Source organism: Anas acuta, chromosome 19 (assembly GCF_963932015.1).
Source record: "Anas acuta chromosome 19, bAnaAcu1.1, whole genome shotgun sequence".
NCBI classification, from domain to species: domain Eukaryota; kingdom Metazoa; phylum Chordata; class Aves; order Anseriformes; family Anatidae; genus Anas; species Anas acuta.
Window position 1 is genome coordinate 10,390,391 of NC_088997.1, and position 24,535 is coordinate 10,414,925.

The following is a 24,535-nucleotide window of genomic DNA, read 5'->3' on the forward strand; positions in this document are numbered from 1 at the left end:
GAAGGATATGGAAGTCTTTGTTTTTCTACTGAGATTTAAAGACTGAACCTGGTACGGATATATGAGTAAAAGCTGAGAAGCAGTAAATTTGGCTGGATTAAGGAAACTTGAGCATGCTTGAACCTGCCTGGGTGCACACAATGCGTGTGCAGAGACAGCAGAAGATTGTAACATGATTTATAATGTATTGTGTTTTAGTCACAGTGCCTTGCAGCCCAATCCTCAGTAAATCATTCAATCCAATCAGTGCACCATTGATATATAAGAATTTACCTCCCAGGTTTTCAGCTGCATCGATACAAAGTACATAGCGGTTTTCTGTGGCAAGGCAGAGCGTGTGCTGGGCTGGGAGAGTGTCTGTGAATATCTGCCGGCTGCAGGGGCAAAAGAGAAGTCAAGTCTTGGATGTGTATTAATTAATCTGTTGAATTTGGCTGTGCAGGTGGGATATGATTTTGTGTGTTAGGTTTTTATTGGCTCCCCTTGAGACCTAAGACAAAAGTCAAACAGCATTTATAAGGTGAGGAAGAGAGGGAAGACGACTCCTGAATCTTCTGTTTTTGTGGCTTTTAGGTGTTTGCTCATCTTTAGCAAATATCAGATGTAGCCCCAAATCTCTGGTTATATATAAATAAATGACAAGTGTGTATTGGTAAGGTGTGGACCACGTATCACTGTATGTATTTCCAAACATGTTTACTTCCTTTTTGGTGTCTGCTCACAGCAAGTATATCATAGCCATTGCTGCCTGAAAACATACCTAATAAGCTAGTCTGTATTTATGGCCTGAAGTTGCACTGTGCTTCTGTCTCCTTTGGGAGTTGTTGGTTGTGGCAGGGTGAGAAAGGAGCTGACTTCCAATGTGTTGGCCTTTAGATACTCCTGTTAGTTTTTCAGTTGCAGCAGCAAACAAATCTATAGTCTTAAATCATGTTGTTTGGGTTTAAGTAATAGCAAAAGACTTTTCCAAAGTGTCTGTGCTAGATAGCTGTGAACCTGTTGTCATTTGGATGTCTGCAGATAAAGGCAGGCATTGAATAGGCTTAGCAAAAAAAGAGAAAAGGTCTGATACCTAAACTATGGGGCACACTTGACATTCCTCACTATACCACCTCCAGCTCATAGTTAAAAATTGCAGACAAGCTTTTTGATTCTTAACCCTGTAGCAGTTCAGGTTGTGTTTGGCTGTGTTGGGTTGGATTCCTCTCTGAGCTGCCTAGTAGGTATGCGAATGGCGTGTTTTGTGCCTGCCTAAACTGGATTACCTCTCTTCTGCATGCTCGCTCTCTGTGCCTGTCAGTTTTGTCTCCCAGTGTTGTCTCTCCTGTGTTTTCGTTGTGTGTGTGTGTGTTTTGTTTGTTTGTTTGTTTTCTCCCAGAGGAGGAGAGTGCAGCAGGTAAGAGTATAAAATTCATCCAGGAGCAAATTTAACCACAGAACAGCAGTGGTGGTGTGTATTTTTATCTGTGGAACAGGGAGAAACTTCTGGCATGTTGGAGTGTATGCTTGGCCTCTTGTGCTTCTTGCAGCAGAAAACAATTATTTCATGAAAAACAAGACTATGGACAACGTGGCCAGTCATTGCTTTTGAACTCTGTCCCTAAACACCTCTCCAGTCTTCAGGAAGCTTCTTGCCCTCTCCGTGCTTAATGTCCACTGCCACTAACAGGGGACAGCAATATTTTTTAGCCAGTTAGTTGAATTCAGTTAACAGGTAACCAAAAATGGAATACAACTAGAAATGCAGACCTAAATCAACCTCATCCTTTATTTTACATCTCTTTGGTATTGCTTCTGACTTGCTTTTTTTCCCAAACCAAGTGACCCGCGTCTGTTACCCAGTGGTAGGTAGCTGTAACCTCTGTGAGCAGTCTGCGCTGTGCGGAAGGTGGTGGTGCTGGCTCCAGCAGGCTCCTGCTGGGGCTGCAGAGCTCCCTCCGTTCAATTTTCAGCATGCAGAAATTTGCCACTCAGGGCTGAGCAACACCCCTCTGCTGGACCTGGTCCAATTTTGACAGGTTATGTAAACTTAGGAGGTGATTTCTGTACATAACGGAAGAGGTTGTTTTAAAACCTCTTCATCTTGCCAGTTCATAAACCAGTTAGCAGAATGGAACTGCTATTACCCAGAAAAGTTATCTCTAAAAATCAGCTATTTCTTTTAAATTCATCACTTTTATACTACCTGTTAGAGCAGTAACATTGTTCCACCTGGTGTTCAAGGCAGCACGAGTGTTAGCCACTTTTCTTATTCACTGCCCTAAGTACATGCAGTGGATGTCAAAATCTTGAGTTTCCATGAGATCTATTCTAGTAAGAAGCTCTGAAGATAAGGCCATATAGGAAGGACTGAATATTAAATTTGGCGGGCAAGGCTTATGGCTGGGACAGTTCTATACCAATGTACCAAAGCAGAGCTGTGAAGCTGTTTGTGTAAGGCTGCTGGGTGCTTGCTGCCCCAAAGTTGCTGTCCTGAGAGATGATGCCAGGGTGAGGATTCACTTCCCAGCAAGTGAACCCCAAAAGTAGCAGCATCAATTACACCTGACAGCAAGATACCCATACCTTGGAGAGAAGGGTGGAGTAAATTGTCCTTTGGCAATACCAGGGTCTCTGTGCTGACCTCAGAGGAAGCTTTGAGTTCTGCGTTAGTCTGAACGTCTCTTAATTAGCCACATCCAGTGTGGTGTCTGCGTGATCGGCTACATGAGCAGCTGACACCTCTAATGGAGGGTGTCAAAACATACACTGTTAATTCACAGTTTTACATTACTGCCTTTCATCTTGTGACCTCTGAGCACTTAGAAGCCTGTAATGCGAAGGCTGTGGTTGCCCCATTGTAGCAGAGTCAGCGTTCCCATGCTGGCTGGCACAGTGCTGCTCCTTCCTCAGTGGAGGCGCAGGGGCTGCTCAGCACAGCGCTGGTGAAGTCGAGAGCAGGCTTTGCTTTGGATCTGCACCCCACAGGAGGTCAGGGTGCTTCTCGCCTTGATGACATGATGCCTGTCTTTGTAAAACGCTATAGACAACAATCTTCAAAGCCTGTTCCTCCAATCCATGCCTATTTTGACAATATTCAGCATTCAGCTCTGTTTGGAGTAGACCATTTTCAAACAAACTGACAAAAACCTTAATTTTTCTTCCTGTCTGTTGTGCATTGCCTGGGGTTACAAATAGGTCAACAGACTGGCAGAGCCAGTGCTGTGGGACCTGTGGGTTTTGTTGCTGAGTCCCACTTACCTCCTGTGGCTTTGGGGTTCACCACCTAATTTCTTCATTCCCTCATTTAAAGAGATGATATTATCGACTTTGAGTGGCATCAAGTCCTGCTGGAATTATTGGTGTCTTAGTTAAGATGAGAGCAAGCTCCTTCTCCTGAAGACTCAATGGACCTCAGAATCCCCAGTTCTGTGGATTTCCGTGGTGTCCAGGGACGTCCAGGCTTGGTCCCAAGGGAGATACATTTGCCTCCTTGCAATGTGGCCCCATGGGATGAAAGTACTGGTCTGTGTCTAGCCCTACCTTGTCGTGCTGTATGTTGTCCTCGTGGGACTGATGAGGAGCGGGCCAAGAGCCCGGGGGCTCTAAGCAAGAAGCAGAGACAGTGGATGTCATTACCTGAACTATCCTGAAAAGTGTATACCTGGTGATAGGCACCCATAGGCTGCCTGCAGGACTGTAAGCCAAACTGCAGTAACCTGCTGCTGGGACCCTGCTACACCAAAACAGTCCTGGTACCCTCTCTGGATAATGGGTCAAAATTTATAGCATGTTTTGTATGGGGATTGCTCTGACAGTGCAGCCTTGGGAACTAAAGGATCAGAGCTTCCTATGCACCGAGAGATGTATTGATGATTCTTTTAGTTGCAAGACAATGTTTGCTCCAGCTTGGCTTTACAAGAGCTTAGGAAAACAGCAATCTATGTGATAGCAATTTAGGGGAGAATTCCACTGAATGTGCAGAAATTCTAAACCAGTTTTATTTTATGCACCTTTGCTTTAATGTTGCAATTCCATATATCATTGTAGGAGATGTATTTAAAAATATACGAGCTTATTAAGTTGAACTCTCTCTTGTGCTGAACCACATTTTGTAGGAAAATCTACAAAATCCTGTAAAAGCTCTGCCAATGTAGTTGAGTACTTTTGCAAGCCTAACTGTTTTTAAGGACCATAAGTTACAAGAATCATTTATTCTACTAATCAAAAGAATATTTGCCTATTTAAATATTCAAACCCTCAAGCCTTATACGAGAATGAAATGTCAGCAAGGGATAAGCACGTTAGCTGGATTTATTTTGTGTGATGGCCAGCAAAGAAATGATTAACAACTAACTTCAAGAGCCAGATTTGGGAACTACTCGGTGCTCAGAATTAAAAAATAGGGGAGGAAAGAATCTAGCCACTCTAATATGTAGGAGAGGAAGACAGCTGTGAAAAAGCTATCATTGAGATCTTTTATGAAAAAGTGTGGTCTCCATAATCAAAACCACTAAAATCTTTGCCTACTTTGTCCCTCTCCATGGGCAAGTTGGAACAGGGTTGTGCCCATTTTGTGCAACCTTGCAACTAGCATGGATTTTCATGCCTACTTCTTTCTGTTCGGTTCGTGGCTATTTATTGTGGCTGATCATATACAAGAGATGGAGAGGGTCTAGAAGGGACCCCCATTAGTTGCTGCAGGGGTAACTTCATAGGATGCAGAAGCAACAGAGCCCTGAAAATGTGGGGCGTTCTGCAGGCACAGGTGTTTGCCCTCCTCCTGATGTTGGCATCCCAGAAGGGCTCGTAGAAGGGATGTGCTTTCTGGTCCTTTGTGTGGTGCAGGAGAATGGTGTGTTGAACAGACCTGAAGGGCATTTCTTCAGAGATGAGTAATGGTGTGGAGTCAAAGCTAATGGTGGTGTAGCCATTAGACAGGTACGCTGGTGATCAATCAGCCTGAACAGCTGTCAAGGCTAGCTCGGAGGGCTTCTGCTGCTGGGACCCTCTGCCTGTGGCAGCCACCACAGCGAGTCCAGCACTGGCTTGTGGCCATCAATGCATCGCTTAAGTTGAGAGCAGAACAGAGCTCCTTGTGCTTCCAATACTACCTTGTGTGATGCTGCCTAATGCTTTCCTGTGCCAGGCATTAGTCAGACCAATTAAATTGTTCAAACGTTGCAGGAAAGCAGCCTACTGTTACTGTGTTGACCTTTTCTTCAGTGTGTATTTTTCATACTTGACATCCATGCAGAGCAGAGCCTGCCTGGACAGCACAGAGGCTGTGTGTGGCATCCTGTCCTGTGCTGGAAGAGCAGGATGGGGAGTGCTCCCCCTTTGGGCTGAGGGGAGGGTGCAAAGCAATGGGCAGCCCAGGGAGGGCTGAGCATCAGCAGAGAGAAAATAGGAAAAGAACTTACTCTAACATGATAGAAAGGTCATACAGCAGACTTTTAAGTTCCTGGTCTGCTGGTAATTCATTTTTGGGCAGTTGCATGCATTCTTCTGCATCACCTCTTCGTCTGTCAAGTAGTGACCGTTCCTGCTGTGGTGGAAATGGGAAACTTAAAGCTAGCACCACAGGTAAGTCTCCAAGTAGGGTGTGCTATTTTTCTCTTAATGTCAACAGTCACGTTGCACTGCTGTTGAAAATCAATAGGAACTGATGTTAGCTGGTGCTGTCTTACAGGGTGGGACTCGTGTCATGGGGATTTTCAGCCTGTTAGTGGCCTTTCCCGCTACACAAAGTATATAAAAAGTTTTGCTAGCTTGTCTTGGTTATTGAATGTATGACACTGTAAAACTCTCCCGTGCTTTGTGGGGCACTGAACAGAGATGCTTCTGTGCATAGAGGCGGCTGGCTGGCTGTCTCAGTGGTGGCAGTGGTGGCGTGGGGCAGGATGCATGCCGTGGCACGAGGTGAACGGATGCAGCGTGACTGCCCGAACGGTTCCCGTGCCTGCCAGCCGTTCCTGGCAGGGTGAGCTCTGCCCTGCCTGCAACACAGGCTCAGGAGCTGCACCCTCCCTCTGCAGTTTGCAGCAGTGGCACTTGAGCCTGGCCCATGCTGGCTGGATTCCCTTTGCTGCCTTTCTGCCCCGCGTATCTTTGCCTCGAAGACTTGCGTGCCTGATGGTCTGCGCTGGGACACGATGCCCAGTGTGTTCCTGCCGGAGCATCGTGTGCCTGTTGGGCAGGCTTGCAGGATTTTGTTGGATCAGGAACCACAACTGCAGCTTATTTGAAATCAAGGGTAGGCAAGTGGGGGGGGCTGGGACCCCTGCACTGCACTGCCTCTGGCTTTCCCTCAATTTTTGCTGCTCTTCAGGTACCGGTTAGCTGCGTGTTTAAAAAAGAACAGTGCAGCTTGGGGGAAGATGCAGTCATCTCTTAGCAGGCTTTGATGTGGCTTCTGCTGTCTGGCTTGGGCACTGTGGTCTTGCCCAGGACCCCTGTGTGGTGTTTGTCTTGTGCTGCAAGGCATGTGTGACTGCTTCCTTTTATGTGAAGGTTTTGGTTTTTGTTATCATTTCTTAACACCTTCTCTTTGGCTTCACTCGCTGATGCACCTGCATCCCATACAGCGAAGATCTACCAAGTTGAGAGCAGGAAATGACCTTTGGAGAAGGGTTTGTGCTGATGAGGCTGTTGCAGAGATCAGCTTTGGGGCATTTGCAGCCCAAAGGGACAATAGGCAGATCCGTAAGAAGCTCTGCGAATGCTCCAAAATGCGCCTGGGGTATTGCTGAGGTAGCACCAGCCTGGAGGAAAACAGCTCCTGGCAAAACTGTTGTGTCTGGTTCTGTACAACGCAAAACTGTCTCTCAAAGCAGATGGTGAGTGTTTTGCCCTTGTGTCTTAAGGCACAGGGGGTGTGAGGTTAGGTTTTTCTCTGCTTTCTTTAAAACTGTGGATTAAAATCATCATCAGGGCTCTGTGTCTGCAGCAACAGATACTTTTCTTTTAGTGGTGGTTTTCCTAATATCTCTTTACCACCTGATATTCCCTCCAGCTCATCTGTGTCTTGATCTTGACAAAAACCTCTGCATTTTATTGCACCCCCATTGTGCAGTTGGAGAGATGGCTTCAGACAGCTCCAGGCTGGATGATCTGTGGTGCTTTACAGGCATGAGGAATGATTCATTAGAAATACATCATTAGGAAATTCAGGTTACTGATGGATCATTTTCAGACAGCCTTTTGAAGCCTACTTTTTGACTCGATCCAGGTATTACCCTTAAAACATTGGGCGTATTTGGGACCCAGGGCACATCCATCCAAAGCAGACTTTTCAGATTTATGGAGTTCTGCTTTCTCACTAGGAACGAGAACAGCTATACTTTCTGCTTAACGGTTTTTAATCTTCACTTAAAATTTTGGTAGGCATATTTATATATGGATTGGGGAGGAAGGACTCGGAGACAGTACAGCAGGGACAAATTAGGAAAAAATGATGGTCTTAATGATTTGAGGTTCTGTGCAAAATGGATGTATGTGCTGTCAGGAGTGGATGACTTGAGTGAGGCATATTGCAGAATGTAGCAGATAATTTCTAGAGTCAGTGATGAATACAGTCTTTGATGCAGCATCTGGGATTAGTGGTTACTGGATCTCAGAACTAGCAATATTTCTGCTTTTGGTATCTGGAGAGCAAAATGCCCTGGGAGCAGAGCGAGCTGCAGGGCTGTCCAGCTGCTCCTGGACTTCTTCTGTGGGCTAATGTCTGCTGCTAGTTTTTTCTGGAGTACAAGATGGCAGTGCTGTTCTCCATGGTTAGGGGCTTTGAAAGAATATGATGTGTTATTGTCTTAAATTGTCGTGTTTCTTTTGTTCCATTTTTTTGGTGAAAGGTGCTACCTGATGGTGCCTGCCAAATATAGGGGATGCACCATGTGCAGTGTATCGAGTCACAGCATAGGCACAAAAATCTGCTGCTAGCTCTGTGCCAGCGTGGCTTAATCTGGAGCTGAAGGATCAGGCTGCTGCGACTGACGGGTGCCTGCTCTGTGCTAGGATCCAGGCGAGGTGTGCTGGTGGCGGGTTGTGCTGGGGCAGCAAAGGTGCAGAGACCGCCTGAGGTTGGTTGTCAGTCGCCTGAAAGCAGACAGCGTGACTCAAGGTGGTTGGTACAAGATAGAAATAGCTTTGTGCTCCAGGAGCCAGTTGATGTGTATTAATTAATCGAGTGGATCACGTTAAATCACAGAGCAGAGAAGCGTTTTGAAATGTCACTTGCCATCTTGTGGCCTCCCTGTGCTCCAGGAGTGCTTGCTGTGATTCCAGGTTATTTTTCTGCCGTGGGATCACGAAGCAGTAAATGACATGATATCCCTTTTCTGTCACCCAGACAGCCAATAAACATCCTAATCTCAGTTGCTGCACTGAAGAGTAGATTTACAGCTATGTGGTGGGCATAAAACAAATGATCAGAGGATTCAAAGGCAGCCTCCTGCAGCAGACAGGCCTAGTAGCAAAACGTGATTCTTTTTGTTTTGTTTTAAAATTTGCTGACTTGATTAATACAGCCTGACGTATGGCAAGCTGTTCGGCATAAACTCAGACGTATTTTCCCTCCCCCCCATCTCCCCTCCTCATCCTTCATTTGTTTCTGAATGGCTTCTTGCATAAAGAAGTCACTGTGAAAGATACCCCCTGTAAATATGCTATATTTCATGTGCTTCCTTGTGTGTTCTCCTGATTGCAGAGTTGGGCTTTTGTGTAAAATAAAGATCTTGGATCCGAGAAAGGTGCAAGTGTCCACAGTGAGGTGGTGTCAGGTTCTCTGCACCCATCTGCCTTCTTGCTGGACCAAGGATGGAGTAAAACCTCATTAAACCCCATTCTTCCGTACTTCAGGACAAGCAACACTTCCCAATGAAAGCTCAGAGAGGTCCGTAACTTAACCCCCCAATGAGATACGTTAGTAAGACAAAACTTCCTGAGAGTTTTGTCAGCATGATTTAATGGGACATAGTCAAGCATGATTTAATGGGGCATAAAATGCCTCCTTACTCTGATATCCCATTGATCTAAATGAAACACAAAACCGTAAGGGATCTGTTTCTTTTTGCTATTGATTCATGGCATTTTGATATAAATCCTGAAAGCAGGTGCCAAACTACATTTAACTGAGCAGAGCAGGATTTAGTGGGGAAAATGCCAGTGTGTAACCTGTGCTAATTAGTTTACAGGTGTTGGCAAGTAGCTGGTGTTGTGTGCTTTACCAGTCAAGTGTTTCTTACTTACCAAAGAGGGAAGTATGAGGGATTAACTGCAGTCTACTTGAATTTTCTCCAGTTTGTGCTGTTTTCTGATGTAAAGGCCAGGTATTGCCCTTTTGTAAACTGGCACAGTGCCTGTGTCTGGCAGCACTGCCTTGGGTCCGTAGGCTGATGTGCGCTCTGCTGCTGAGCACCTGGTGCCGGGGGCGCAGAAGTTTCTGAAACAGGCTTTTGGTAATGATGGACAACTGGAAGAGGGCTAATGTCAGTTTAAGAAGAGGTGCTGGTCTTTAAGTCTATGAATTTCAATGGATTTCAGTACATGACACCAGCAAATGTATATCGTGTTCGTCTCGCCATTGTAATTTTTTTTAAATGTAAAAGTTTTCACAATGCATGCAGTTGTTGCTTTGGAAATCCAGTTTTACTGGACTCAGAGTTGCTTGCAAGCAGACTGGCCAGGGTGTGAGCAGAGCATTAGAAATAAAACCTAGGATTGTCCTAGAACACACGAGAAGCTGCAAAGGTCTCCCAGCCTGTGCAAAAATTGATTTCCTTTGGTGTTAGTTCAGGTTCTGAATAAAGTTGGAAAAACCTCAGCGCAGCAGGCTTATTCTAGAGCTTCTCCCTGTTGCTGGTTAGCCTCAAATCCCCCTGAGGATGTTCTCGAGTGTCACATTTATCTCATTAGTTGCAAGTCCCCAAAGAGACAAGCCCACGGTCTGGGCCAAGGATGGCAGCTGTGCCAGAATCGAGCTCTGGCTGTGTGTGTGTGTGTTCCCTTTTGTATAATTAGCCAGTCTTGAATCCTGAGTCTAGATGTATTTTGGCCTTGGAGCTGAATTTGGAGGGTGTTGTCTGGTGATCAGCTGAATGCCCTCTCACCAGAGGGTGATGAGCGGGGGCAGGAGGGATGATACCTCAGATGTGGTCTGGTAGCCGGCACGTTGCTGAAAGGCACGGGCATGCCTGGGAACTTGTCCCTGAGCCCTTCGTCATTGCTCCTGCTGGGACCCAGGCTTGGTGCTGGCTGGCTGTGCCGTTCCTCTGTGTTTCACCTGAAACACTGAGCGCCGCAGAGTCCGGATCAGTCCCTTTTGTGTTTAAAATGCTTAGAAGACAAAACAAACCAGCTAAACCGCTTCCCATCTCTTGCAGTCATTATTCCTGCTGTTTTAACAAGTTCTCTGCTGACCCTTCTAATTATGTTTGCGATTGAGCTCTTCTCCTGCCTCCCTGGCCCCACGAGAGCACAGAAGCACCAGGTGTTCTCCTGCACGAGTGTTTGTCGACACGTCAGCTCGACAGTAATGAACCTCTGCGGTGAAGCCTGGGGGCTGCAGTCCAATAGCACGTGGCTGTGGGCAGAGAGCTTCCCTTAACCCAGCTGCTTTTGCACCAGAGGCCCGTGTGAGGAAGGCTGACAAACCAGAGGTTAATTTATTTTCAAATTGCTGCCTTCCCCGTTCCTGTGGTCACAACCAAAGCCACCAGAGAGAGCGCGCAGTGTTTATGCGAAGCCTTTGCCTCATTCCTCCTGCCGATAGCTCTGTGCACACGAGCGGTGCGGGTATATGAGGTCCCCACTCCTTCCCTGACTTATCTCTTCTCCCCATATCTTTGCTTGCCTGTCCTTAGCAACCAGGTGAGGAGAACAGTGATAAGAGGAGTGCAAGGTGAATGCAAATCATCAGCACAAGAACCTCATAGGGCTCGGTGTGAATTTTCCTCCAAACCACTTTGATCACAAACTGAGTTCTTTGTTCCCCAGAAGTGTGCACCAGGGGGAGGCTTTTCAGAGGTGTGCAGTTGTTAAAAGGAAATACTTTTGATCCCATGACCACTATTCCTTCAGTTTAGCAGGTGTCAACATATATAGAAAGCAGATTTTTAATCTCATAGTCTGTTCAGTTCAACTTTTGTGCAAGGATTACAGAATTGCCCCATTGTGACTGTTCATTCATTTTAAAGAGAGATCTGCTTCTTGGAAGATACTTTTTGGCATTCAGTACGTTCTTGTTTGTAGAGAGCTTGGATTGCTTTAGGGTATGCAACAGTTAAATCAGGAAATACATCCTTGTTTTCATCCAGCATACTTGTTTAACTAAAGATTCATAAAGAACCATGCTTCTGTTAAAATCTTCATCTCTAGTATCTCATTTTGGAGTCTAAAGAATGCCTGCAGTTGCCTAAGAAACGCCCAGTACAATTAAATACAGAGTCGTTGTTGGCGAGTCAATGAGCTTGAAGCTACGCCTGGATATCGTTCCTGCGTTTGTTCTTTCTTTGCTTATCAGGGCAGGATTTACTTGGTAAACGCTCATTGTAATTCTACGAACTCTGCTAATGTTGCATGTCTAATCCAGCATGAATGGGGAGAGGGAGCAGCAAGGCTCGTTTTCTTGTTCTTCCTTTGCATGTATGTATTACAGGAAAAGATGGAGAATTTAAGTTGCTCAAAGTAGTTAAAGATCACCTGTTTGCTTTCTGCAAGTGCTTAATTAAGGCTAGGCTTAATTAATTTAGGGTGAAGCGTGGCATAAAACTTCATCTGCATCTCATTGGGAACTGCATGTACTCCTCAGAGAGCTCTGGGTTACCTGAAAGATCTCTTCTCCTTAGAGCTGCCACAATTCTGCTCCATGTATGTCCTCGGTTGTGATTCCTGGTGTACGCACATAACGTGAACCTGTTGCTTGCCAGGGATGAAGCTGGCTGGTAGGTGATATGGGAACACCTTCCACCTCTCTCTGGCTCTGATACGCAGAAATGTGCCTGAGCAGATGCCTAGCCACCAAAACAAAGCTCGAGTTAAGCAGTTACTCCTGAAACCCAAAGAAATGATTGCAAATCTTTGTTTTTAACTTATAGTGGCTGCGAAGTACAAAGACACCAATTCACAGCAGTGCTCTGCTGGGATACTCCAGAGGCTGAAATGTATTCAGAAGAATCTATAAAGAGAGTTAAAAAATTACTAAAACTATTTAACCAAGGGTCATTTTGTATTCATTTCATTCCAAGGCAAATGGGAAGAAAATTCACAAGTGTGGTTTAAGAACAAAACTAACTTCTGAGCAGCTGTTTAATCTTAGCACAGAACAGGAAGGTGAGGTTTCTCTTTAAATGAGGAAAGACTTCCTCTGTTCTAACAGCTGCCTGTTATGTGCCTACAGACATGCATGGACACACAAATGCAACCTGAGTTAAGTGAACTGTGGCTTTGCACCCTGCCCTTGGTGCTCTCCCAGCCCAGAGGATGCTCTGTCACTGCTGTCTTCCTAGAGAGCACTGCTGAAGTTATGCCCAGGCACTAACACACACATTGTGCAAAGCAATGTAGTGTTGGCCCTCGTCCTTGCCACGTATTAAACGTGTGCCTAGCTCTAAGTGCTGCAGTGTGTGCTCTGCTAACCCCGTCTTTCTCTTTTTCTCCTTTGTGCTGCAGGTGCAAAGAGCTGAAATACGGCAAGGACCTACCCCAGATCTCCATTATCTTCATCTTCGTGAACGAAGCACTGTCGGTTATCCTGCGATCGGTGCACAGCGCTGTTAATCATACCCCAGCTCACCTGCTGAAGGAGATTATCCTTGTGGATGACAACAGTGATGAAGGTAAGTAGTGCTGGGATCTTGGATCTCCAAAACCCTCAGGAGGGTGTTTAACTTCTTCAAATCTCCTGGAGGGGTTGTTTCCTTTGGCAGTGGTGATGCTGCAGGGAGGCATGTGGCCTGATATGATGTGGGTGCTAGCTAGCACACTGGTTCTACCCTGCCCTGTTTTTCCAGCTTTGTTGAAAAGCATTGTTGAAAACTAGAAGGCTATAAAAAAACGCAGGGTGTGATCTTAACTCTGTATTCACAGTAGCATCCGCCAGTTCTGGTTTCAGGTGTATATTTATTTCCACTCACAACACCTGGGTTGTTGCAGCAGTACACCTCTAAATGCTTACCATGGAGCCGAGGGACAAGACCCTGGAGACCATGTCTTATTTCTGCTTTGGCTCCTCACAGTGGTGTTAAACAAGACATCTTCCCCTCTCTGTGCCTCAGTTTCCTTATCGGTAAAATCAAGTCCCAGACTGTCTTTTTTTTATTTAATTATTTTTTTAAAAGTCTGGGATCTGCAGAGATGCTGCTTCCTCTACAGAGGACGCTGCAGAGATGTTATATTTCTGATGTGAGAAAGATGAGTAAAGAGGAGGGAATGAACACACTAAGCCCTGTAATGGTTTTACTCATCTGGGAAGCTGAGCTCCACCACAACTGCGCTCTCACTCTCCCTCCTCAAAGGGAAAGGGGAAGAAAATACGATGGGGAAGAAAAACAGGGCTCACAGGTTGGAATAAGAACATGGAGATCACTCACCAGTTACTGTCACAGACAAAACAGGCTCAGCATAGGGTGATTATAGGCCCCTGCTCCTGCGTGGGCTCCTCTCCATGAGCTGCAGCTCCAGCCCGGGGCCTGCTCCTGCAGGGGCTCTCCATGGGCCGCAGCCTCCTCCAGGCCACAGCCACCTGCTCCACCGGGGGCTCCTCCACCCATGGGGGGGCTGCAGCGTGGAGATCTGCTCCATGTGGGACCCATGGGCTGCAGGGGGACAGCCTGCTCCACCAGGGGCCTCTCCACAAGCCACAGGGGAACTGCTGCTGTGTGCCTAGAGCACCTCCTGCTGTACTGACCTTGGGGGCTGCAGGTTTGGCTCTTACTCCTTGCTTCCCAGCTGCTGTTGCACTGCAGTTTTCTTTTGCCCTATCTTAAATCTGCTCTCAGAGAGGCACAACCGGCTTTGCTCACTAGCTCATCTCTGGTCCCTTTAGAGCCAGATGAAACTGGCCCTTATCTAACATGGGGCAGTTTCTGGGCTCTTCTTGCAGAAGCCACCCCTGCAGCCTCCCTGCTACCAAAACCTGGCCACGTAAACCCAATACAGACCCAGGTAAGACAGGCCATGAAAAATGTGGAGGAAGATGTTAGGTTTCCTGTGTTAGATACTCGTGTTTTGGTTCAACTTTCTTGCAATCTCACTGTCGAAATGCCTTCCCTTCTGGTTTTTGATAACGCAAATTTTCCAGAGGTTAAATGTCACATGAAAGCATTTTCAGACTTGAATTCTTCCCAGATCTGTTCTTCCAGTGTGCAGTTGGTATCACTTGAGCAGTTAAAATCTCACGAAGATCAGCAAATGGTTGTCACTTTGATTACTGCCACCTTCATTTACATTGCACGCTTCCAGTATTATTTAAAAAAATAATAGACATGGGCTGTGGATTCTGTGATGAGAAGGGAAGAACAGGGAGTCTGAGAGGTTACTCGTCTGTCTGCAGTGAGATGAGATGGTACACAGCAAGCTACTCAAGCCTGCAAAAATAGGCACTCAAATCCCACAGTAATGAGCACCATAGAAAGCTGATGAATTATAATTACTAGTAGAAGAAACAGGAGGCCAGCTCCACAGCTGATGGAAATCACAGCAGCTCTAGTGCAGAAGCTAGGGTGATGCACACCAGTGAAGCTGTGGGATTTCAGAGCTGGAACAATTCAAATAGTGAAGAGGAAACACAGGTGACCTGTTGTTGCAGTATTTAGTATTGCCCAGTTTGAAATACCAAAATGAGATGCTGCTACTCAAAACTGAACCATGCCAATGGGGTGAAGAGAAGAGCTCTCTTTATTAGAGAACCCCTTGGTAATAATTACTGAGCTTTTGTACCCACTGCTATGCACAAAGAAATATGTTTCTGAACAGCCTCCACCAGCCATTCAGTATGCAGCACTAATATTGAGTCAAGGACTCTGGAGACACTCATGAAAGACATGAGACAGTGAAATGAATGCTTTCAAAAAGCTTCATCCCCTGAGTAAGCTGAGACTGCAGCTGGTGTTGAGGATGTGGAATGAAATCTCTTTATCCACCACTGAGATTGCAAGCCAATGTTTTCCCTGGCGGCTTGCTGCAAGGGCTGTGGCAGTGCTGGGGGGGTTTGGTGGTGGGGCTGGGTGGTGGCAGGGTGTTGACAGGACAGCACCACGATGGTGGCTAAAGCCTGGCGCGTGCTCGAGCACTCACAGCTGTGGGATTTCCTCTTTGTGCCTGTTTTAGCCAGGCTGACCAAGGTGCCTGGGTTGTGCCAGAGTGCCTTGTGGCACCCACCTGGCTGGGGAGGGAGATGCAGGTAGAGGAGCTACACTGAGGGAGCAGAAATGCCTACAATGTGTGCGGGAGCTCGGAAAAGCCAACCTCCTCGTACATGGTGGTTGCATGCTCTGTGCATCCCACCAAGAGGGTGCATTGACCGCATCAGGAGTGTGAGCATCCAGAGTCCCTTGTGAAAGAGCAGGGTTGGACAGAATGTGAGCACCAAGGTGGCTCTGTCCTTACAGACCTTCCTGGGGAAGTATAAAAGGAGAATGGGAGTAGGGAACAGTTTGAGGGAAGCAGGCGATGCTGTTAGCCAGTAGGGTTAGTTAATAATGTCAGCACTATGCTGTTGTCTTTGTAGGCATCATGACAAATGAGATTTTTAAGGAGGGATTTGAGGAGGATAATGAGGTAACTTGGCAGATGTTTATGGAGAGCTCATCCCAAGCGTATAATAGTCTAGTTTTCTCCTGTAAAAGAAATGATGCAAACAAATACATATCTCTTGGACCTATGCGTTCATTGTCTGCATCTTCAAGGAGTTTCAATGACAGCAAAAAATTATTAATGACAATAACGTTGTCACATAGTTCACACTAATGGTAGGAAATAATTGTGAGCAGCAATAGCAACATCTTGCAGTTCATACTTCGGATATTGCAAACAAAGTCATTGTAATACATGGATTTATCTTCAATAGGAAAATAATTACAGGAAAATAGATTCTCATAAGCTGTAAGATTTAGCGATGGCTCCTGGAGAAGCAAGTGCTAGTGCCAAGCAGCAGGGGTGGGATTGCATGCGGGTGGCTTCCATTGAACGAGGTGAGGAGTTACTGGAGCCTTTTGGTGAGCAGCTGTGTCTGTTTGAGGGGTGGCTTCTGTGGGTGTATGGCTTGTCACAAAGCCTTTGGGCTCTGTTTTGTACACCAGGCAGGAGACTGACCTTCAGAGAGCGGGGTCTCAAAAGCAGTAGGAATATTAAAACCAGGTGGGCTCCTAGGAGCAACCTCTGGGCAAGTCACTGAAGACTTACGAGAACCTGTGGCTGCGGGCTGCAAGCAGGGGGGATGCAGGGTTCTGCTGCAGTTTTTGCCAGGGAATACTTCTCACAAACATAAAGAGGAAATAGAGGTTGGGAATATGTATAGGTAATGTAAGAGTAACACGTTTTCCCAACCCAAGTATTAAAAGACCCCTGGGATTTTCAAGTCAGCTTCAAGTTTTAAAATTAGTTGCAGGGATGGAGGTGAGATGTGTGTACTCTGCGCACCTCGGTCTGGCGTCTGTCCTTCAGGCAGCCCGCTGAATGCTTACAGAGATGGGAGCAAAGCCTCTTGGTGTTTTGCAGTTTCAGACTGGAACAAACTGCTCCTGAAGGCTCCGTAGATGCTTTTTGCCCTCAGCTTTGTTGTAATGTGATTTGTACAACAACACTGCATAACATAAAAGTATGCAGTGAGAGATTAAAAGTTAATAAACGTGGATGTTCTGATTCTTCCTATCTGAGCTGTAAATAGATAAAAGATAAGAATGTATTGTAACTGGAAGAAAATCCCTTCTACAAGGAAGAAGATTGGGGAGTTGTAGTTTGAGTCCTTTTCCCCCTAGAGCTGCACGTTATACTTTGTAAAGACTTTTTTTGGAGGTTGCTTTTGTTTGTGTTTGTTGTAGGGGTGTAATTACAAAGTGAGTGCACAGGTTGTGTTTCTGAGTGATAACATGTTTCGTAGGTTGTTGGAGGGATGCAGCAGCATGCCCCTGAGATGCTGCGTTATCTCACAGTTGCACACTTTGTCTGAGTCTGTTGCTTAATCAACACCTGTTTTTTTTTTTTGCTGTCTGCCTTCTAATGTTTTTAATCTGGGATAATATCTCTTTGAAAAGCAAACCTTCTGGTATAAAAGAAAACCTTTGAATAAAAGTCTGCTTAGAGTAGCTGACTACACCCAGGTACACATGCTAGCGGTTGTAATTTGCCTCCGTGTGAAGTATTATTGGTGACTTGATGTATCACTGTCTGGTTTTGCAGCTGGTTTCAACACCAACAGCAGTGGTTTGTGTGCGCTCTCCCAGGAGCTGGCTCGCTTGCAGTGTGTGTGCATGTGTGTTGAGGTCAGTTTTTAACAGACTTGCAAGAAGCTGAGTCTTAGCTTTTCCTAGATATTGGCCTAATTATTCTAGTTGCTCAAACCTGAAGATGGGTTGTTTAATTGCAGCTGACCTGGTGCCATCCCACTGACAGTCAGGACTCAGGCTTTCAGTCCCTGCTGAGGTGGGAGGGGAGCAGCAAGCCTTGTTGGTTTGTCCCTATTTCTTTGGCTTTAGTCAGCCAGAAAGTTAAGATCTGAAGGCACTTTGTGGGACCAGCTTGGCCTCTATCTCCATACAAGAATTGGTTCACACACCTACTCCCTTTTCACAGTTTCATATTGAATATTTACATGCAAACATTGAAAGCTTCAGAGACTCACCTGGATGTGAGTCTCACTGCCAAAATTTGTACCTTCATTTATTGACTATTGAAGGAGTTTCTTTTGTAGGTTGCTGTAGGATTCCAGCCCACAATAGCTTCAGTGTTTCAGGCAAGCGAGAGCACGGGGCAGAAGGGAGTGCTGGTGTTCCCATGGCGCTGGAGCATTCCCAGCCCCGACCTGGGTGTCCCCCAGCCTGCAGTTTCTGATAACAGCCTTAGGCTCTGTGGACTTTTCCCACCTGGCTTAGCCTTGCAAACACTCCTGTGTTTTCCTTAGGGGCATAGAGGACACATGGTCCACTCCCTAGGCCTTGGTCTTTGCTCCTTTCTTTCTGTGCCACTGGGTAGTTCCCACCGTTGGTTCTGGGGGCTTTACCGGGGGCAGGATTAGCAGCATGGAACATGGAGCAGTGGATGTTCCTTCAGTTGTTTCAGGGCTAATGCCCATGGCATAGTCACTTCTAGTGGCATCAGGTGGTTCAATTTCTCTGGCAGGCCTATTTCCCAGAAAGCTCATGTAGGTGACAAAATGCTTTGCAATACGTAACATAAGTCATTATGGCTGACAGCTGAGCTTTTTTAATAGAGCAACAGGTCTATTGGATTCTACTTTCTTGGACTTGCCCTTCAGTGAAGATCAATACAGACAGATGGAGAACAAAAGGGAGGATTGAAATTGAACCTCCTGGCATTTTCAGTATGGTTTCTTTCTGCAAATCTTTTCCGTAAGTGGCTTGTGCAATGGCAAAGACCAAATGTTCACAAATGCCTCCATGTGCAAGTATCGATTGCATCTGTAACAACTGAGATTCAGGAATGATGTGGGTGTGCTGTGAAGGATGGCCCAGGTAGGCATCTATGAAGGATGCATGGGATGCCATGAGATATATAAAAGAAAAGGGTATTCAACTTCCATGGCAGTGCTCAGCTGGGATCACATTGACAGATGTAGCCCCTGTAGATCTACCCATACAGATATCTCATGGGTTCGTGGGCTGCTTAGACACTCTTTTGATTAGGAGGAATGAAGCAGTGGTGTTTCTGAGCTGGATGTCATGCTAAAATTGTCATTGGTGCAGTATCTTGTGGACATGCTAATTTTCAGCAGTGTTGCTGTTGATGCTTTTCAGCACGGCCATGTCAGTCCTGCAGGGATGACTTGATACTCAAATGGGCATTTTGCAGAGCATTCCCAGAGAGTGGGATTTCACTTGTGGTCCCTGATACTGTTTTTTTTCACACCTGAACTTCTGCACATGCTGAGAAACAACATCCAAAGCCCACCCTGCTGGCTGGGTGCCGGGGAGGTACCTCCTTATACCGAGGCAGATGTGCCACATGCTCATTGCCTGCTGTGCAACCTGCCCTCCTCCTGCAGAGCTGCTCACAAGTGTGAGAGGCAACACAGGTGTGCAGCCATCCTGTCGTAAGGGCTTACACAGCCATGTGAGAAAAGCTAACTCTTGTCCAAGAAGGCAAGTGCTGAGGCAGACTGGGAGGGAAGCAGGGGAACTAGCCCAGAAATCTGTGCCAGGTTGTGCAGGAGGCCTATAGCACAAAGAGATGCCACGTTTCCCATGTCTGGTTAAAGCTTTTGTCTCCAAGCAATTCTCCACTTGGGAAGCAGTCCCTTAAGGATACTTGTTGTGGACAGGGGAGGGCAACTCCGGCCTCTGCTGATGGAGGTGCAAGGTTAAAATGATGCTCAGTCCCAGAGATCTTCAGCATCCCTTCCTGGTCACAGGGGGTCCAGCCTTGTGATGTTTGACATGTGCACAGCTGTGCTGAACTGGCCTGTGTGCTCCGTACCCGTTGGCACCCGGCACCCCTTCAGGCAAGAGGAGGATGCAGCTGTGGCTCCCCTGGGGGTTTCTGCCCATTACACAGCACCACGGGGTAGGAACCTCCCAGGCTCCCCCTGTCACCACACTCAGGAGGTAAAGTTACAGTTCTTCCTGGCTCACTAGAGCTACACTCTCCTTCAAGCTGCTCATGAATGTTTTTCCTGTTTCCCATCAACAGGGTAAACTTAGAACTCCAGTTTTTTAAAATGTGTTTTAATTGCTCAATCTAGTATAATGCTGTGGTCTGCAGTATTAATGACAAAACAGGTGAAAGGCTGGTACTGGGCTCGTGGGGTTTCATATGCCAATGTCCCTGTCTCCTTAAAACCATTCAGAAGAGTTGTTGTCTCCATAAAACATTGGTTTTTCTCTGAGTAGCTCAGCATGAAATGGAAGTTGCTGAGTTATGTATGTATGTGATGCAGATGCACTGAGTTGAGGAAGGGGCTCATTTGCTTTATTCTTTTTATTCCCATTTCAGCATAAAAGAGAAATGAGACTTTGGGGAAATTGGTATGTGAGGGGAATGATCCCAAAAAGGCGGTTTGAAGAAAGCACATTTTATGTACTTGGCAGAAGGCGTGGAGGGAAAGGGAAGAGAGGATCCCGTATCCTTTGATGCGATCTCGAGCTAAGCCCAACAGATGGGACTTAGCGTTTACTTTTCTGCTCTCCACTGCTGTTTTCTTCATGTAGGAACTACTTTGTTGCTGTAACCTGTGGATTATGTTAGTGGTGATCTGGTGATCTTTTCTTTTTTTTTTTTTTTTTTTTTTTTTTTTTCCTCCCTGGAAAAGGTAGTATGTATGAGGGGTATGAACTGACCGGGAGGTAAAAGGACCAAGGCAGAGCACTAGAAAAGCCAGGCACAGAATGTGGCTTCTGTAACAGGAGGCTGGTGGCTCTTCTCACTGCAGTACGTGTGTAGTGGGGCACATTTGTTGGAAATTGGAATTTATTTGTTTGTTTGAAGTGTTGGGCAGAGTGTTTCAAAAGGTGGAAGGGTGCACGTGACAGGTTAACGCGTTGTGCCCGTACATGGGATGGTTTCCAGTCTTACGAACTGAAACTAAATCTTAGTCTGAGACTCCCAAAGATTCTCAAATGGGGCAGTTGAAATTTTGGAGGCTTTTCCACATCGTTGAGAAAATATACTGGTATTTTCCACTTATTGCAACCCTTCATATGCTTTCACCTTCAAAAACCCAGAATGTTGTTTGTGCTCCACTGACAACTTGTAAGTACAGAGAAGTTCGATGCTGGTCATAACTGCAGACGGAGAGATCCATGTTGTTCTCAGCCACAGCCCGTGTACAGGACAGCATAATTACATGATCTGCAGTTCCCAATGAACATAAGATACATGGTTATGAGGCTCTTTGGTATAAAGCCGAAACCTCTCTAATCCTATCATGGTCAGTCCAAAGTCAGGCCTGTGAAAGTGGTCTCTTGCAAGGCGGCGTTGACTGAATCTTAGTTACCAATAATTACGTCCCTTCCAGGGGTGGTGCCTGGTTCCAGTAAGTCACGCTGGTATCCGTCAGTACAGCCGGCTGGTTTCAGGTGAAAACTGTTGTCTCTTTACAATGGGCTCTCTGGTACTTCTCCTCTAGAGGAACTGAAGGCGCCGCTGGAGGAATATGTCAACAAACGATACCCGGGGTTGGTGAAGGTGGTGCGCAACCAGAAGAGGGAGGGCCTTATCCGCGCGCGCATCGAGGGCTGGAAGGCTGCCACGGGCCAGGTCACTGGATTTTTTGATGCCCACGTGGAGTTCACGGCTGGCTGGTAGGTGCTCGACCTCGGGGTCCCTGTTAGTGTGTGTGCACGGGGTGTCCGCTGCCATGTTGGGTGGTCCGTCCTTTCGTAAGGATGTGTGTGAAAACCCGTGGCTTATTAATCTTGGCTTTCTGTACCAAATGGCAACTGGTGAGATACGTTGAGATGACAGAAGGAGTATCTTTCCTTGCTCTTGTTTTCTCTAATCATTTTCTATTCCCCGCTTTGATGGACACCCACCCCCCCTCTCCATCCGCTCTAGTTTGTTTTTCAGGTAGATTCAGGTAGATTTTCTGTTCTCTTAGCCTAAAGTAATTTAAGTTTAAAAAAAAAAAAAAAAAGCAGACTGCAAGGGATTGAAAGAGAAAGCATTTCCCGCATTCTTGCCCTTTGCAGCTGGATCCCACTGGGGACGGCTGATGTTTTAGATTGATTTGTTTCTTCTGCAGCAAAGAATAAGTGCAGAGGCACAGAAGCAGCGAAAGGTATTTCATATGGACTTTTTTTGGAGAGATTCAAAACATTTGAGTTCAAGTGGTTTAAGCTTCTGTGAATCTAAATCATGAGAGGAAACTGAGAGTGGGTTTTCTCTCTAACAAAGTATAAAAAATAAATGGTCCAAGTTTAGAGAACTGGAGGTAGAAGTAACTAACTTATGTCTAATTTGAACAGAGAGCACCGTCCACTAGAAGAAGGCTTTAACATCAACAAAGAATTCTGTGCAGTTACTGGATTTTTCATAACAACAGCACATGTGAAGAGTGTATTTAGGAGTTGTTTCTTATGTTGATATCTGTATTCACAGCTAAACATTCCTTTCAAGGTCACTAAGTCTTCACACCCAATTTTACTGCTATACAGAGGAAGCTACAATTTACTGAGCCCTTGAAACAGCTTTTCTAGGGATAGAGAGGGAGCATTTCTGCAGCACGGGCATGGCTCTCTGATATTTTGTACCTGCTGCTATTGCTGGAGGCACCAAGAGTGGAAGTTGTTCCTTGTGTTGGCAGACCAGACCTGCTCTGTCACTGGTTCTTGGGCTGCCGAGGTGAGGCTGAGCATACCCCTGCTCTGGGCACATTTGCATGTCCCCAAGATGAATTTTGTAGCTATAGAGCCTTTTTCTTGAGCCTTCTCCTCACCTGTCTCTTTTTATGGTCCATATTTCTTCTATGGAAAGTGTCTATTTCTTCTGCGGAAAGTGACCACTTTTTCAGAGCCTTTCCTGGCTGTTGCATCAGTCCATACTGCAAGTCTGGCCCTTAGGTAATGGTTTGGCTGATTTCTTTGCTACTTTAGTAGCGGTATCAGGAAAGCTCCGTTTAAAAAATAAAGAAATTTTGAAATTTAAAAAGTTCTGAATATGGAATTACTCTTTAATAATGCTTTTTTAAACCAGCATACCAGAGAAAACATGGTGTACTGGCTCTGCAGGAAGAGATAAGTTGTAGTTTTAGAGGTTTAATTCATTTCAACAGCTTAACGCCTTAGTTTGTGAAAATCATTTTTTCCTTGCGCTGATAGCCTCAGCTTGTCCATGAATTTTCATAGAAGTAGTCAGTTGTGTAGGAGAGTGCTAAAACTCCCCAAACATGCAGGGCTGCATCTGTGTACTCCGATTGCAGCCCCACGCAAGGGATGCGTCCAGGCAGGAAATCCCATCAAACGCAAGTGCTGAAACCTCTCGCTGCATCTCCCTGGTGGCTGACAAAGCTTGGCAAGCCTTTCAGGAATCACTTTTTAATCCTGGCAGTGTAAATGCATTGTCTCCGAGCACAATTTCTGTGCTGATAGAAGCAGAGGCGAGTGGATCAGTAGGACAGGGGTAGTGCACTGCAGTCCAGGACTGCTCGCTGGCACTGCAAGGGGCCTCGTGTTGGTCACCGACCCCCACTGGGTGGGTTTTGCTATATCTCTTTGAAGGCAGGATGCCACTTGTGAATGACAGCAGAGAGGGGTCCACGAAATTCCCTTTTATTTACGGAACAGTGACAAGACACATTTCCTCATCCTCATTTAAGTGTACAAGCTGTAGAAAAGCAACAGTGTGTGCAAACTGGGGAGAAATTCATGGTCTCTTCCTGTACTTTGCTTCTTTTTACCACCCAGGGCTGAGCCAGTACTCTCGCGAATTCAGGAGAATCGAAGAAGGGTCATTCTTCCCTCCATCGACAACATCAAGCAGGACAACTTTGAGGTGCAGCGCTACGAGAACTCTGCCCATGGGTACAGCTGGGAGCTGTGGTGCATGTACATCAGCCCCCCCAAGGACTGGTGGGACGCTGGGGACCCCTCACTGCCCATCAGGTACGTCACAGAGCTGGGGACCATTCCAGTTCTGTCAGCGAGGTGTAACGGGGCAAAATGTGGAAAGATAAAATGAGAAAGCCAGCTTAGAGAGACTGGATATCGAATGGTAACAGGAGGCAGCTCAGAGAGACTGCCTGTTGGGCTGTAACACAAGCCCAAGCCAGGGAGGGTTTCTGCTGGAGTGCTTTGGGAAGAGGTGTTATTTGGTAACGATGTGCAGAAACACAGGGGGGTATAGGAGCTGTGTAGATCTATACGGTTTTATGTTTAACTGCATTCAACAGTCACTTTACTTCAATTATAGCATTAAGTTTTTGCAAATCATAAGGAATGAGGTGATTATTCCTGTATAATGAACTAAGTGTGAATTCATGAAATATGGCACCATGTTTTCTTGAATAAAAAGTACATTTCCTTTCCAGGCAAACTTTATAAAAATAAATCTTAGCTTGTTCCAATACTGACAGGCCTGCATGGTCGGCAGCTCTGAAATGTTGCCCCAACCCCTTCAGGCTTTAGGTATGGGACAAGTCCATTTGGGAAGAGAATAGCTCAGTGTAGGTGGGATGCTGAGGTTGTGCTGCATGCAGAGTTCAGTTATTTCCTCTTGACAGCCCCTAAATATTGTAGACACTGCTGCTTCGGGTTGTGGCATGTGGAAATTGGGGCACAGGAGTTAAAAAGAGCCAGGGCGGATGGGCAGTGCCTCTGTGCCCTGCTCTGGGAAACAGCTTCTGTACCAGACCCAGTAGCCTCGTGGTGATGTTAAATAATTAAACAAC

The 24,535-nt window shown here is 46.1% G+C and overlaps 1 protein-coding gene across 2 annotated transcripts in view; it reads left to right on the top strand.

The window, feature by feature from the left end:
- The window catches only part of GALNT17 (polypeptide N-acetylgalactosaminyltransferase 17), a 210,655-nt gene that overhangs the window by 65,622 nt on the left and 120,498 nt on the right, over positions 1-24,535 (top strand). For both annotated transcript variants that reach the window (XM_068656289.1, XM_068656290.1), the window contains exons 3-5: positions 12,649-12,815; positions 21,278-21,452; positions 23,553-23,750. In XM_068656289.1, coding sequence (XP_068512390.1) covers positions 12,649-12,815; positions 21,278-21,452; positions 23,553-23,750 — 540 coding nt within the window. The remainder of the gene's footprint in view (positions 1-12,648; positions 12,816-21,277; positions 21,453-23,552; positions 23,751-24,535) is intronic.